Here is a 17,141-nt window from a genome sequence, read left to right on the forward strand (position 1 = left end):
TTTCTATGCATTTTGAAAATAAGAATAATGAATATAAACCTTTGTATCCTGCAGCAGTGGGCTGGTGGATCAGGTAACACAATGAACATCCTGAATGAGGTTGCATGGCACAGCACAGTAGATTTACTACTCACATGGTTAATTCTTCTGAGAGTGTGTGTGCAAAAAAAAACAAAACCGCATGATTACATGCGGTAGGATGTGATGGATGGTTGAGGATGTATAGTTAGATTGGATTATCACAGACGTTTTAGTTTTCATTTGCATGACTACATGAACAAGGTAGGGGCAGGCACTTACATTGTGTCTAACATGCAGATAATGTGGCAATAGCATACTGTAAATGATTTATAGTGGCGCATTGGTGTCACTCAGGGAGCAGAGCTAGTTGCAGTGTGTTCTTTCAGCTACACAGCAGCTGTACAGGTACAACCCACTAATTTAGCCCGAAACAAGTTATCACCTAATCCTTGAGGTTTAGTTTAAATGCAGCAAATCCATAAATCTAATTGAAAGTGATTATGACTGGTGCATCTCATTGAAAATAATACAGTTGAATGTTTTAGCTATTGTTGTTAAAACAATGCCCTGTGATTGGCCGGCGACCAGTCCAGGGTGTAACCCGCCTCTCGCCCAAAGACAGCTGGGATAGGCTCCAGCACCCTCGCGACCCTCATTGACTCATTGTGCATTTAAATAGCAACAGTGCCACTGAATCAGACTTGGCCACCTGGTTGGGTATTCAACTTGTTGAAGCTGTTCCTGAGAGAAATGTACACCAGCGAGTCACTGTGTTTTCTTAATGTTTGTTGCTGAGCAGGTGTTGTACAGTGGAGGGGGGTTGTAGAGTCACACTGACACTGTGATGTGTTGTATAATGGCAAAAAAGAGAAAGGTAGCATTCTACTGCTGCATTTAGGTGACAGATGTTGTCATTTCATTTGGTATTGGCACCTTTGTTTAAAAGTGTGAGTGTATTTTTCCGTCAAGGACGAAGACCGAGTTTGGTCAAAGGAAGATGTCGTGGCTCTTGCCTTCTCACGATGCACCTAGACCCAAAGAGCAAACCCACCAGGAGAGAGACCTCAACATCGCCATTATTTTCCACCTCATCTTCTGTATGTACACGATAGTACGTGTATATCCTGCTGGTTTGTAAATGAATCCCCATGATGTGTTTTAATCATGTTGGTATATGTTCTCTTTCCCAGCCGCAACCTCCTGCATGGCTGTGATGTCCACCAGTCTGCTGTCCAGTCTTCTGTTGTACAGACACCAAAAGGTGCATATCTCCTCCCTGCATATATGTGCCAGTACCAATCTTATCCACCAGTGTCAAATCTAATTTAATTACAATGGAACCTCTAAGGGCTATTCAACTAGCACACTGTAGGGCAAAGCTAGCCCATCAATGACATGAGTTCAAAACTTAGGGACTGACATTTTTGCAGAAGATCCCTAAAAACACCATTTGTGTCTTTGACTTTGCAGTATGTACTTAAAAACAATAGATTGGTCCTGTAATATAGAGCATCTTTGACTTGTGTGCTGCATTAATACAGTACGTCCTTGAAAAAAAAGACAGCAGAAATCTCCACTTGTATAGAGGATCGATGACTAGGTCTTTAACAACATTCATTCATTCATTTTTTTACCGCTTATCCTCACGAGGGTCGCGGGAGTCTATTCCAGGTGTCTTCAGGTGAGAGGTGAGGTACACCCTGGTCAGCCAATCGCAGGCACATATAGACAAACAACCATTCACACTCACATTCATGCCATTCTAGCTGTGAGGCCTGCACGCTAACCACTCGCCCGCCGTCTATGAAAACAGCAGAGTGCAATTTATTGCCTCAATTTGAATGTATGTCTTAATGACTGAGGTCATTTCTTTAAGGTAGACACATTGATACTATAAGTTACTATTACTGTGTAGAATACAACTCATTTTTGGCACAAATCTTACCCGTCATTCTCCTTGACAGGGTGTGAGCGTGTCAGTCCTGTGTCGCGACGTGGCCTGGCTTACAGAGGAGCTCTTGTTCAGGAACAAAGATGTCGGCTTTGGGGGTAGATTAACGGAGGTTGTCCACTATTCCCTTGCTCTGCTTTCTCCTCATCTCATCATAGCCGCCGCGCCGTCAAGGTTTGTTATCTAGAAAACAATTACCGGGGAATATGGCAGTCATTGTATTTCCTCAAAAGCTGACCTCAACTCAATAGACGCCAGGTTTTAATTAATAGTCAGGTGTGGCATTCACTTAAGCAATTACACACATCTCTTTTTCCATGACGAAAAGAAAAAACGACCTCCATGTATGAGTCATACATGGACGAAGGGATTATATTGCTAATCCAGACAGCAGCATCTACTGAGTCATATACACATGGTGATCACACTGCAGTGTTGTGTGTCCAATTTTATCTCACCATACACACCATATTTGTTCACGCTCGGTTTTACAGGTTTTTTTTTTCTAACACAGAGGTCCACTGCTGAATGGGCTTATATTTGCTGTAGATTGCCTACATTCAGTAAACGTGGATGTACGTATCCGAAAGTCCTTGGGTGTGCTTAGGAGTGTGATCACAGAGGAATGGGTGTACCCAGAGGAGGGCGGGGGTGGAGTAAATTAAACAGACCGTTTGGGTCGGAAGCAGGAATTTTATGCAAACACTGTAGAAAGAGGTGCAGAATCTGGAAGATCTAGAAAGCTTCCTGTGCGTGTTATGGTGTGTAGCATAATAGTATATAATATATAGCATAATAATATTTGTGAAAATAAGGTAATTTCTTAACTTTCTTGGCTGTCTTTTCATTTGCCTCTAGAAAAGACCCATTAGTTGTGCCTCGTCCTACTCTTGCTGCCTCGCTTCACCTCAACCAGCAGGCCCAGATCGTCACACATGCCTTTATTTCGGAAGCTGTTGGCGGTGAGTGATTTTGCATGCGTGTATTTTGGTAAGATGATAGAACTTTCATTTAAGCCCAAAAGTCATCCTATGTTCTTCTTGCATCTTTGTGTTCGTGGGAGGCTTTGGCTGTGACTCCCGACAGTTGCCATGGCAGGATTTCAAATCCATTTAAAGTTACACCGCTTAATATTCAAAGTGTTTGAGATATAACAAGCACAAGACTGTGCCAATGTGCTTTTTCATGAACAGCCACCAAGTATGTACGCAGTTGTCATTCGTCAAACTGCAGTTCTGCAGTTCGCTCTTCTCGTTTTTTCAGTGGTATTCTGTCATTATGTAAGATCTGTTGAGATTTACATAAGTCAGTCATCCATGAAAATGGTTTTTTTTTTCTACACTTGGACAAAGTCAGCATTCTGAATTTCTGCCATCTCAGCAGAATAATAGCATTATTAGTAAACTTGGCTGCCTTGGCAAAAGTTTATGCTCTGCAATAGGGCTGTTGTGTTATGCTTCACTGTTCTCATTACCATGGCCATTGTGAAAGACTGAACAAAAGTGGCGCTAGTCCAAGGCGGTGGACTTTATGTGAGTAGCACAACAGAGCTTGATTTCACCATCCACATCCACTGAAAACTATATTTTAAAAACCTATATTTTATTGTGCCTTATGTAACTCTGGCTTCGGTGTTAAAACAGAACTTTTTGTATTATGTCATAAGATATGTGCACCCTTATCTCATGTATTTAAAACGTATTTAACAACAGAACACAATTTATTAAGTTAAGTGTGCTGATTTCATGTCATGCAGTGGTAGACATACTTATTACAAATATTATATAATATAAAAAATATTTTTAAAAATATGTATGTTGTTTCCTGGGTTTGTTGTAAGTGAATGTTGATTTTAAAGATAACGAATGGTGCATCTAATATCTCACGATATTGACAAACAGACATTATAATGTGGAATCAAATCAGCTGGCCAACATGTGCATGGCAGCCGGTAAATATTTTTGTGTGGACAGAGATTTGTTTTGAAAAGTCCACTGATGTGTGTGGATATTTTTTTAACACTGGAGTGGAGTAAAAAAAAATCCATATTCATGTGGAAATGGCTTAAATTATGCAAAACCTTTCACAGTGTGAGGCGGGTCTCCCCAAAGACTTCAGGAGAGGTGTAGCAGCTTGAAAAAAAAAAAAAACATGTCACATCAGAGATGTGAAAGAAATATTGACTTAATAATGTTGTGAAGACAGCATCTGGCACAAATGAACACAACATAAATCTGTGTATGTTGTATATATACTGTATCTAGCGTCCATTACTGACACCTATAATGTCCTTTTACAAATCAAATATACGGCCACTGAATTGTCAGTGTTTTAATGCATGTTTCAGTGATTCAGTCAAACCAGCAAAAGAGTGTTTTTTTTGGCTTTATTTTTCACCAACAGGCTGTTTTGATAAGCCCAACTGGTTTCTACAAAACCATCATTCCACCTTCACTTCCACCTAATCTAGCTTTGCTACTCTGTCAAAGGATGCTTCACAATCTTGGTCCACGTACATGCTGTAGCTGCCGGCTCAAGTTTGATCCTCTTTACACTTGTGCCATACTACTTTGGAGTAGATTGCTCACATTTTTTCTTTTTCAAGCAGATGGGTCAAATAATGAAAATGGTCTTTCAGAGCCTGGATGTCATCTGTCTCTTGGAGGAGTGATCCACCACAGTTGGTCCTAGAGAGTTAATCTGTTCCTTTTGAGCCTTCGTGTCTTTTCTCTCAGTCCCTCACTGCTTCTACACCGAGACATTGCAAGATCTTCTTACCCGGCCTGGTTGTAGGTGTCAAAAACTAATCTCAGCTTTGGAAGCCTAATATATTGTCTGAAGAGATGCACTTGCTGGAAAGTCTCGTCTGAACAATGTAAAAGATGTGAAAGATATAGCCTGTCTTGTCCCAGTACTCACAGAAGGAGAAGAGAAAGATCCTTTGTACTTAAAAGATGTTAAAACTTTTAAGAAATGACAGCAATTGCCGCTTTTGAAGCACATTATTTCCAGGGAAGCTCCATTGCTTTTGATAATGGTTTGTGCGCATGATTCATTATGTCGGCATGATTTATTTTAGTGGAGGAAGTGAAGGTTGTGGGCAGCAGCTATGTGCTGCTTTATGGGTTATGAAACATTGGTTCTAACCTCAAATGCTAAAAATAATAACCCTAACTATACTCACTCACCGGAAACATGTTTTGCCTCTGCAAAGATGCATAGATTGTAATGCTCACTTTAAAATTATTACTTTATCACTATGTTTATTATTGTGGTTATAGAACTGCAATATCTATTCATTATATTGAAAGGTGTTTGCATTATTTCACACATTAGTACTTTGCATTTAATCTAGATGGGGGGGAGGGCACTAGAAACACCTCTCAATATACAGATCCAGTGCACTTTTACGTAACTGGGAAAACATTTACAACAATAAAGACGATCCTTAACATCCCATACAAGCCAGCCTTCTAAAATATGCACACTCAGCTCTGTTGCTATAATAAAGATTGTTTTAGGACATGCCTCATTCCACCCTCCATTCGCTTATACTACAGCATTCTACTGTTTGCGAGGAAGACCAAGGTTTGGGGAGCCAAAATGTTGTTTTGTTCCTCATGACAAGGTGGTCCGTCATGCCGGAATAAGCATTGCTCTTCAGTCAGTTGGTCTCGGAGGCTGTTTTTTTTTTTGTTTGTTTTTACCATTCTTTGTCCATGGCTGTGTGTTCTCAGGCAAAATTGTGAGTGAGCCCACTCCTTTGCCCTTGAAGCAACCCCACACATGAATAATTTCAGGATGCTTACTGTTTGTATGACACAGGACTGATGGCAACTCTCACTTTTTCTTCTCCAGACAAGCTTTTTCTTCTGAACGCCCCAAAACAGTCAGAGAGGGGATTCATACCTGTACCCGTTGCAGAATACCAGTTTGTCCCTGATGTTTTTCCTGGAGAGAAGTGGCTTCTTGGTGCCCTTCTAAAAGTCTTCAGCTCACTGTGTGTGCAGATACACTCACAGCTGCCTGCTGCCATTCCAGAGTGAGTGGTGGTGCCCTGATTGGTGGTGCCCGATCCCGCAGCTACATCAACTTTCAGAGACATGGCTGATTCCTTCTTCTCAACTCTCTCCTTGAAGTTCTTGATGATCAGAAAAATGGTTGATTGAAGCGTAATCTTTCTCAGCGCAATATACTTGCCTGTGAAGCCTTTTTGGTCAAAACAGTGATGACTGCATGTTTTCTTAGGTAACCATGATTAACGGAGGAACAAAGAACCACCCTTCTTTGACAGTTTCCAGTCTGTTCTATTTTCGCTCAATCAGGATGACAGAGTCTTCTTCAGCCTTGTCAACACTCCTTGTCACGTGTGTTAACCAGATGATGTCAGCCTGTCCTTTTGTGGCAAGGCTGAAATGCAGTTTGTAGGGATTAACTTCATTTTCATGACAAAGAGGGATTTAGCAATTAATTGCCATTCATTTTATCACTCTTCATAACATTCTGGATTATATGCAAATTGCCATCATAAAAACTGAGGCAGCAGACTTTGTGGAAATTAATATTTGATGACTATGACTGTACTTGGTCACTCTATCACCTTCAGCTTCCTCTTGAAGTGCACTTGTCATCTTGTTGAGTTGAGTTTGGGCTCATGGTAGAAAACTGCTCTGCGGCCCAGTTTACCAATGAAGGGTATTAAGAATGTAACAGTACATACTGAAATTCATGTTTCCTTCAATGAACCACAGCTTCCCAATATTGGCATCACTCATGCATCTCCAGATCATGACACTACTACTACTATGCTTGACTGTAGGACACAATTATTATACTACTTTATTAGGCCAGTCATGATAAGCAATAAATCACATGAAAAAAAATAATACAAAATTGACATACTGTATGCATTTTGCCCATCATTCACAATCCTGATGTGAAACATCATATTTATTTCCCTTGTGCATTCTACCAAGAGAAAACAAGTTAGTTTCTCTTAGTTGACATTCAACGTAATTTTGTGTCAAAATAAGTACATCCTAACAAAAAAAAACTTTGTTATGAAGACTCAACAAGATGCTTGTTTGCTGTCAGCATTTTTGACGTGAGAAGTCTTAGTGAGAGCGGCCACTGTAAGTGTCATCGAAGCTGCCGTTGACGGAAGCAGTGTGAACTCCTGGGCAAAAATCAATGCACTGAGGAAAGAAGTTTTGGTAATATTTAAAATAATTCAAATACGGCAAGACACTATATGTATTACGTTACCATCAATGTACTTCTTAATGCATGATCACAGCATGTATTTTAAAACAATAAAACATTGTTTTTGTAAAGGTACGTCCCAGTGCAGTGAATTGTTAGATAGCTCATATTAACCTGTTTTCTCTGATTGTACTAATCTTGACAATAATATTGTTTGTCAGCAATAATTTGTGGGACATTTATTGTCCAGCAAAATTTGCTATCCTGACAGGCCTATAAATAGTTTTGTCTGGTATTTTCACATTAATGGCACTGTGTCAAGTCATTTTCTGTACATGTGTGCAACACTCTTGATACATGCTCTGAAGTGACACAGAAGTTGTATCAACCTGCAGATTTTACAGTTGTATAGGTGTCAATTGCTGAAGTAATGCAGATATTTTTTCCCCAGCTTGTGCAGTGTCAGCTATGCTATATGAGGTAGCTGGCAGTGGCGTCAGCAGCAAGGTGAGATCTGACAGCATCGATGGAGAGAAGGTCAAAGGTGACTTGGAGTTTGATGTTGTGCTCCTGCAGTCCGAGCTGACTGAAAGAGCCCTGCAGCTCTGCCATCTTCTGCCTCCAGGCTTTATACCAGTGAGTTTCAATTCATATCACACAGACACACACATAGACACAGTCACATCCGGTGTGTCTCATTCAATGGCTGTTTAATGGAGCCGAACAGTGACTCACCCTGCTCCGCTAGTTGTGTGTGTGTGTGTGTGTGTGTGTGTTTGTATGCCTGTATATGTACATGCTCAATCACACTGACTTCAAGTGCTCAGAATGTGAGCCAGATATTCTGTGCCTTTCTCAGCTGGCCCACCTTTTATTTCAATAGCTACTCGTTTCTTTTCTACTCCGCTTACCGATATGTTTCTAAGCCTTTTCCTACGTGGAAAAATACTGCTCCCACACATGCATCCCAATGGCCAATGCTGCTTCTTCCTCCTCTGATATAAGCTTCATCTCCACCTCAACAGTCTACACTCTTTGTTACCTGTCCTCCTTTGCTGGTTTTAGATGTAAGATGGGGCGGAAGATGTTTGCTTCTCTCACCTTTTCGTTGTCATTCGTTTTCTGCAGCCCTGCCAGTCATCCCAGAATTTTGCTCTGGATGCAATTGACAGTCTGGTACGATGTGGCATCTTGATCATGGAAGAAGTAAGATCCTTTTTTTATTCATTCATTTTCTACCGCTTATTGCGGGGGTGCTGGAGCCTATCCCAGCTGTCTTCGGGCAAGAGGCGGCGTACACCCTGGACTGGTCACCAGCCAATCACAGGGCACATATACACAAACAACCATTCACACTCACATTCATACCTATGGACAATTTGGAGTCACCAATTAACCTAGCATGTTTTTGGAATGTGGGAGGAAACCGGAGTACCCGGAGAAAACCCACGCATGCACGGGGAGAACATGCAAACTCCACACAAAGATGGCCATGGGTAGAATCGAACTCAGGTCTCCTAGCTGTGTGGCCTGCGCGCTAACCACTCGACCCCCATGCAGCCTGCTTTTTTTTATATTGCCAAAAATGTATGACATTACATTTAACATTACATTTAAAGTGGAAAATTTTGCTTTTGACTGTATATTATAACTTTTTTAAAAATGGCCCATATTTTCCAAAATGTATATCCCTTTACATAAAATTTTATGTGGTTATTGCTGTAGTTGTGCCTCAAATCGTTTACCACAAAGAAATTTCCCCTACTCATAAATGTGATTCATTCTTTAAGTTAACCATATGACTAATGGTGGTTAAATATTTTAATCAATTGACAGCCCTTATCTTCTCATGCATGTCCTTTTATGTGAAGTATGGAGCCAAACGACCAATGAAAACATTTGTCTCCATTTGCAGCCAAAACACATTTAGACCACACCTCCTCCATTCACTCCTGATTGATGTCGGTCAAAATCAGGTGGCTAAACTGCTTGTTACTCTAAGAATGACACTGATTTCAGTATGAGCAAGTTTTAGCTGAGAGGAACATAATCCCATTCATGAGTAATGTTTTGTCATAGAGGGCCATTATTACCCAAACACTGGTGTTTACTTGCAGTACAAAACATTACGCAACATACAGTGCAATGAAGGAATAAAGTAGATCTATGTTTTCTTTTTATTTGTTTACTGTTTCAAAAATGTGTGTTTATTCTAGGGCTGTCAAATGTGTAATAAATATTACACTATACAGTACTTGTGCTCACGGCATAATTGTGTAAAAGGAGATGTCATATGCAATATTTTATTTTCTTTGTACACATGCACTCATGTTGAGCGCCTCCAAAATATGCTACAAAAAGTCAGATTGTGCTTCTGCGTAGGTTCCAAGGGACATCCCCATCTGTGATTTCTGGAAGAGAGAGGGCACACTGACCTGGACAACCACTGACGAACCATATCAGAGCGATTCTGATTGTGAGGAGCAGGACTTGTGTTCCTACAAGGTATGTAGGAACAGGACAGAGCAGCAACACAGGTTCTATGTACGCATGGAACAGTGGTATTGCAGAATTAGCCAGTTTACACAAAATGGTAGCCAGGGCATGAAAGGCACATTTGATGTAAGTACATCTCCATTACAAAAGCAGCCACTGCAGTTGAGACACATGACTTGAATACCAATTAACGGTATGTGTATCAGCTTTAATTGAAGGCTGTCATAAGTGTTACATGTGACTTTTCAAAGCATAACAGGGCAACTAATCAACTCCCATAGTGAGTGTAAACTGACCTAGAGGCTAGATGTGTTCAATGCTTAGGGGAAAAACTATTTTAATGAATAGCATCAAAGCACATGAACCAGGTTTGACGTCCACTAAACCACTCAATTACATTCGCCATTAAAAATGAGTTGTCAAGCTTTTTATTTCTTTTTTTTTTTACTGATGAAAATGCAACAGAACAAGAGTTGATCTATTATTCACATGCACCCCGAAGAGTTCTTTTCATCAGTATTTTTCATTCAAGTTTATATATATAAATACTTTTTTTTATTTCTTTTTTAACCAAAAGCTTTGAGAGACACGGTGAGTGCAATTCTTGCCTCAGAGAACATTTTCAAAGCTGTGGATGCATTCGGCATTCTTCTCAGTAAGAGGTCTTCCTCTGTGTTCTGACATGAGTTATGAAGACAAAAGGACAGCTCGTTGCTGGTTCTGAATATTGCAAACTCTGCAAACTATTTCATGTTTAATGCAACATTTGGTCTGTTTATCCAGTATATAGTGTGTCTCTGGTTTGTTCATCTTATGATTGGACTTTGCCTATGTGGTTTTTGGCTGCCAAACATTGATGTTAGGAATGCTGTATACTCTGCTCGTATACTTCTAAAAGAAACTTTCTGGATGCTATTTGTTTTACATACTAAATTACACACTAATTTAATTTGAGTCTGTGAGATTTTGTGAAGACGATGGAAGAGTTTCACTGCTATATACACATTTGTACTATTGAAATCCCTTACTCCTCGGCTCTGTCACTTTTGAGCTTTATCCGAGCCAGAACACCTACGTACTGTACCAAGCCTTGAGAAATACTTCTTTTGCTTTTTTGTCAACTGACCACACAAAAGCAGACTATGCAAATGTACCTTGGTAGCCAGTTCTCTTGTGTGGGCTGAGTTTCACTCTAATGTGTTTATTTCTACATTTCCAATAGATGGTCGGAGTGTCACTGTACACTCAGCTTACAATGTGACACACGATATCAGGTTCACAAGAACGAGGCGAGACTATTTTAACGTTACTTAAATTAAGATATTAACTTTTTAGGACTGGACAGACTGATTTTTTTTAATTTAACAGAGTCACAGAACAATGCAGGTACATTTTGAAATGGTTTTTAACTTTGCATGAATGACCTTAGCACAATGTTTTAACTATTGAACTTTTTCCCGCAAATTCAAAGAAAAACCAAAACTAATTTGAACTTACAAAATAATAAAAGTTCAAATTAAAACATGGAAAATTATTATTATTGTGAGGCATATCTGAAATCTGATTAACGAGACAGCCCCGTTATTAATCGTGTATAAGTGACATCTGCCAGCACTCTGAAGGTCCTGGGCAGCGGAAATCTGATTGGACAAAAAAAAAACAGACACACTACAGAATGAAGTTGTCCCCCGAAATAAGAATGTCATACTATTGTCATACTGCGGAATCATTCCAAATGAAATACACACTAATTTCCTGTAATACGTAAGTGGTAAAAGCATCTGCCGATGATATCTACTGCTGACTCCTCAGTATGCGGCTCTGTTGTTTGCATCTATCCTGTGAGCTCAATAACACTTCCCAATGGTTTTGTACGATTAGGTAATGAGAACCAATGCATATGCAGTGTAATTTTATGAGAACAGCTTCACAATCCAATTTAAACCATTCCCTTTCCATTTATATGACTCCATTAAACAATTCATACATTCCCTCCATACTGCTTCCATTGGCACCAGATTTTTTTAATGGTAAATCTGGAATGCATGAATGCCCAGAAGAACATCTCCAACTTAATAACCCCTAAAATTGGTCATACAATAAAAGCAATAGACTTAGCTTACTGAGCAATTCATTGATAAACCTATAGTGTGCATAGAGGACCATGAAAAATATGTCCATGTAGAATGGAACACAGAAAAAACATTATGTCCTTTACACCAGCTTGTACAATGAAATAGAGATTCCCATGACACTGTGAAAAATCTGTCGACAGTAATGACAGCTTCATTTGAACCTCACACGTCTCCATGTGAAAAGTCAGTAGCTCATTCAAGGCAATAATGATGTAAATATCACATTGATATGAAAGTAACATACCAGCATGGATACATCCTCTGGGGAACCGTGATTGTTTTTATGAACTTTCGTAACATTCCATAGCAGAGTTATTTCAGTCTGGAGTCAAAATGAACAGACAGGCTGCTGGACAAAATGACACAAAGCTTAAATTAAAAGAACTATTCCATATTTTATTTCAGCATGTGGCTCGATGAACCAGCTGACAGTGACTTTTCACCAGGGAGTTCAGCCTAGCGGAAAATGTTCTTTTCTCAGTGAACTCTTCCAATCATCCCAGCGTTGACATTCCCATCAACCTCTGTGGCTGTCTTCTTCCCTTACCATCTCATTTCCAGATAAGCCAGCCGAGTCAGTGCCCTGACATGCTCTTCTTCCTGTGTAGCATGCTAGCTGGACATCTGAGGACACTCTGCTGGACCACATCGTTCCTAGACCACCTACACACACCTCTGACAGGTATGTGTCTCACTGTTTATTTGAGAAATGACACCTTCGGTAATGAAACTACATTTTGTGGGTTCAATAACAAGTCAGGGCTACAACACCCAGCCATTGGAGATTCATTTCTGGTTCCAAACATGGAGAAACAGTAGGATTAGGTTAGGAGAGGCATCTGGTATAGAACTAAGGCAGCGATTGATTAAGGGTGTCATGAGACAATTAAATCGTGACAATATTTGTCATTTGGAGAAAATCTGTTTCACAAGAAGAAGAGGGTAGCCAGAAATCTATCAGACTGAACTATGGCATGGTCGCTATAAATTCTAATAAAGTAATATGGAAGTGGAAGCGTGCGAGGCAGGATTGGAACCGCACATTAAGTGATTTATGAACACTATAAACCCTGCAATCCAACCTACCTCGGTGTTCCCAGCATCACCGAATGACGTGTGGCTGTTTTTTCCTTTGTAGTTGAACTGCTGCCGCCTTGTTAGTATCCAAACAGAAGCTGTATAGATTCTACATTTGATCAAAGTTACTGAGGATTTTTCAGATCAAAACGGGTAGATGTTTAGATGCGTCTGCACCTGTAATCACCAAACAGTTCTATTCACGCTCGTTACATCTGACTGATCGCCAACTTTACTTCATGTTACTGGCAGAAAGGAAAGTTAGGCTTAACCCACTCAACCTCACTTAAAGATGAAGTATCTGCCGCTCAAGCAAGCAGGAGTGGAGCTCCATCACCAATTGTGTAGAACAGGGGTCTCAAACTCAATTTACCTGGGGGCCACTGGAGCTAGGGTCTGGGCAAGGCTGGGCCGCATCAGGTTTTCCAAAAAAAAAAAAAACGCATTTATTAAAAACAGAAAAATGTACAAACTTTTTCAGTGCTTTGGTTCTGATTTTCTACAATAAAAGCTCTGATAAAACATTCCACTGTTCTCAAATATCTTAATTTTTATTTTTCTGCACCAAATAAGATGAAAAATAAATAAACAAATCAAGAATAAAGCAAATCAATCAATCAGTAATAAATAAATATAATAATAATAATAATAAAATGGCAAATAATAAAAACTTAAGAAACCACATATAGTTGGTGGGTACACAAATTATTTTTTTCAGATTAAAATTAACAAATTATTTCCTTTAAACTTAAATAGCCAAAAACTTACCACTTCCACATGGATAGGGAGGATAACTATTAACAGTTATTTAACCTTTAACATGAACATTAATGAAACGTAATATTTTTTTCTGGGTACATGATACCATACAGCATCCATATCAAACCTGCGCGGGCCGCTTTCATATCAAGGCGGGGGCCTCAAACTAGTGTCCTGCGGGCCACATTTGGCCGTGTGTTTGAGACCCCTGGTGTAGAAGCTGTAAGCTGTCTGAAAGCTAAATAAACCCCACCACAATGCAACCCAACCCCTGACCAGTGGAAAAGCCAAGAAGCTTGGACATACTTCTCTGTCAGCTGGCAATACCTCACCTTCCTGGGGAAACACGCATGGGTGTCCAAAGTGTGCTGCAGGGGGCCATCAGTGGAACATAGCTTATTGCAGAAATAAAAATGAAGAAAAACCTAGGGGGGCACACAGTTGGAGACCCGGGTTCGATTCCCTGCTTGGGAATCTCTGTGTGGAGTTTGCATGTTCTCCCCATGCGTGAGTGGGTTTTTTCCGGGTACCAAGCCAAGTGTATCGTGTACTCCTACAAATTAGTCACTCTGTCAACCCCTGGGAAAAGTCGAAATGAATCATCAACAAGTTTAATTGAAGAGTGGTTAACTTATTTTTACACTTGCATGAAGTTGACTCAGCAAGCTTCCCTCTCCGCTTCTGTAGCTGCATTGACACGTTTTTAAAGGGTGTGTACAGTGCGGATTTTGGATTTTGCCGTTAAGCCAACTATTTGAAGCATATTACCCATGTATATGTGTAAGACTTTAACCATATACTGGTATGTCAAGGTATGTCTGACAACTTGTGAACTGTACTTTTACTCAAATTTCAGTCTGCAGAGAACATTCTGTCTGTACCTTTCCTTGTCGACAAAACTTCATCATAGCAGCAGCGCCCAGTGCTTGAAAGCATTCTGTGTGAGCTGTATGAACAAATAAACCACACACACACAATTAAGATGATTAAAGGATCTCCAGTGTCCCAATTCTGATAGAAACACTACCCATTTCACAGACACTCAATCACCAATGCGTGGATGCTTTGTTTCGCCACTCGACTAGTTTGCTCGGAACACTGATTGGCTGTACGAAAACCAAGACATATTTGTGGCAATAAGTTTGGGTATGTATCAGGGTGTACGAAAAACGATGTTAAGTCTTCACAAACGTCTTTTTTACAGTTGTGTAACAGGTTAGAATGTGGATAAATGGTGAAAGATTGACACTGAAAACTGATTCCTTTTTGGAAAAATAGTTTCAAACTATCAACAAATCGGTGCCCAACCAGTGTCCCAGACCAAATTGTGTTTGGCCTTTAAACTTCTATGTATTTTCTTTTGTGTTTTATATTGTATAGTAAATTGTCATTGCAGGCTGTGAACATCCCAGTCAAATAACCTCTTGTCTTGTCATTGTCAGAAGCCCATTTTATGACTCAGCTGCGCTTACATCTGTATGACACAGCAAAGAAGAAGAAGCAGCACTATGGTGAGCACAGCCTGATATCTACTTGGAGCTAAAAAAAAAAAAAAAAGAAAAAACACCTACGCGCATAGAAAGATAAATACTTACTGCCTAAGTGAAACCACTCCATGTTACACAATGTAAAAATTTCACCAGTCCCTCTGGTAATGGCTTTGTTCCATTAGTTCGACATGGTTTTTTTCTTTATTGGATTCTTTATTGGATATCTATTCTTTTTTGAATGATGTGTGCCTTTGTCTGGTATCTCACAGAGAGCTGCTCACAGGAGGCTGCACACACTGCAGTTAGAACACTAATAGACCTGGGGGTGAGTGACAGTCTTTATATATTCTCTGTGTGTGTGTGCAGTGAATATACGTGACAAAAATGTTATCTGACAAGTAAATATGAGCACAACTAATTCTTTTAGCTCCCCCAAGTATTGTGAAAGCACTGATAAAGTATGTAATTCTACTTTCTTTTAGGTTTTACAGCAATTTTCAGCGGGTTGTGAGGGTGACCTTTACATGAATGAATAAAACAGAAACTTTGACAAGGCCCCGATAAATGCTTGATGATCACAGTTTGAGATTCAGTGCAAGAAGGAAGGCCACAAGAGGTCGTCTTTAAGATAGGAATAGTTCGCATCTCATCTCCTCTGAACCTTAAAGGTTCAAAGACAAGGGGAAGGGCTTCAATCCAACATCTTCAGTCTACAAAGAGAAGTGAAATCTATTCTCCTGATGCGGGCGAGGGTCGGCCACTCGTAGAACCCGTGTTGTAGTATATATACACACACATCAAAGTCGCAGAAAACTCTCCAATCTCCAGCTCTCACCAATGACAAGTCAGCCCTTCAGCCTGTGCAGCCATCAGTCTGCTCTCTGCTATAGCATGCGAGATGGGAATCATTGCCTTTAAAAATAGGGCACCATTGACCTATATATCTGCAACTATTGCAAGAGGCCATTTTTAACTCTTGCATCAGGGTCATATCAATCAGAAACATTTGCAGTCTTGTTTCCAGGATTTGAAAACTGATCTACTTTTTTCCCTGCATGTCCAATCAATGTGGGGTCCATGCAAATGTCACAGGAAATTTCCCCTTTCTATATTTGTGTGAATAGGGCTCAGTCATTTCACTTTCTAACAAGACTTTCACATGATCCATTTCTTTAGTCACACTTAAATTATTGTGCTATAATATCTAGAAGTGTGAGGGTAGAATTGGATTGGATTTGGGTATGGTACAGAGATTTACCCACATAAAAAAAGAACTCATTCAATCCCAAAGACATACTTGTATGTTTTTAGAAACCCTAAATGCCTGATCCTAACAATGTATTTATACATCTTTTGCTCTTTTTTTTCACAAGGGGCAAAAAGAGGTGATGATGTAACTCTCCACTAATGGATTTCACCACAGAGCAATTGTCAGCCATAAAAACAGCCACAAGGTGGCAGAAGTGCATTTGATAAAAGCTGTGAACGCAAAAAACACGCAACAGGAAGGGGGGAGTGTAGTGTGCAGAAAGCAAAAAAAAACTAATTCAGTTTGTTCATGTTTCGGTTTGAGTTTCTAGAATGGATTCATGACGCTAACCGAGGTTCCACTGTACAGTGCAGCCCAGTCCTTGGCTAGCGTGAGGAATGGGGAGCAATATTGCCAAGGAGAAGCCATAGCTTGAAAACCCTTTTGCTTTGTTCGGAAAAACTTTATTGGTATTGGTGTAAAGATCTTCACACAAAATCTAAAGCTAATTGAGACCTTAAAAGTGGGGAACCATGATTATGGCGTCCTGTTACACTAATAATATCACACCATATATAATATACAGTGAAGAAAATAAGTATTTGAACACCCTGCTATTTTGCTATTTCTCCCACTTAGAAATCATGGAGGGGTCTGAAATTTTCATCGTAGGTGCATGTCCACTGTGAGAGAGATAAACTAAAAAGAAAAATCCAGAAATCACAATGCATGATTTTTTAACAATTTATTTGTGTGATACA

At 39.8% G+C, this 17,141-nt stretch overlaps 1 protein-coding gene across 3 annotated transcripts in view; it reads left to right on the top strand.

Annotated features, from left to right (window-relative positions):
* Nucleotides 1-17,141, top strand: part of gpat2 (glycerol-3-phosphate acyltransferase 2, mitochondrial) — an 86,771-nt gene that overhangs the window by 67,300 nt on the left and 2,330 nt on the right. For all 3 annotated transcript variants that reach the window (XM_058070388.2, XM_078789636.1, XM_078789637.1), the window contains exons 14-23: nucleotides 991-1,118; nucleotides 1,212-1,282; nucleotides 1,986-2,146; nucleotides 2,831-2,934; nucleotides 7,626-7,810; nucleotides 8,303-8,380; nucleotides 9,557-9,679; nucleotides 12,367-12,487; nucleotides 15,084-15,152; nucleotides 15,401-15,456. In XM_058070388.2, the coding sequence (XP_057926371.2) occupies nucleotides 991-1,118; nucleotides 1,212-1,282; nucleotides 1,986-2,146; nucleotides 2,831-2,934; nucleotides 7,626-7,810; nucleotides 8,303-8,380; nucleotides 9,557-9,679; nucleotides 12,367-12,487; nucleotides 15,084-15,152; nucleotides 15,401-15,456 (1,096 nt within the window). The remainder of the gene's footprint in view (nucleotides 1-990; nucleotides 1,119-1,211; nucleotides 1,283-1,985; nucleotides 2,147-2,830; nucleotides 2,935-7,625; nucleotides 7,811-8,302; nucleotides 8,381-9,556; nucleotides 9,680-12,366; nucleotides 12,488-15,083; nucleotides 15,153-15,400; nucleotides 15,457-17,141) is intronic.

Source organism: Doryrhamphus excisus, linkage group LG3 (assembly GCF_037039965.1).
Source record: "Doryrhamphus excisus strain RoL-2023G ecotype Guam linkage group LG3, RoL_Dexc_Guam_v1.1, whole genome shotgun sequence".
Lineage (NCBI taxonomy): Eukaryota > Metazoa > Chordata > Actinopteri > Syngnathiformes > Syngnathidae > Doryrhamphus > Doryrhamphus excisus.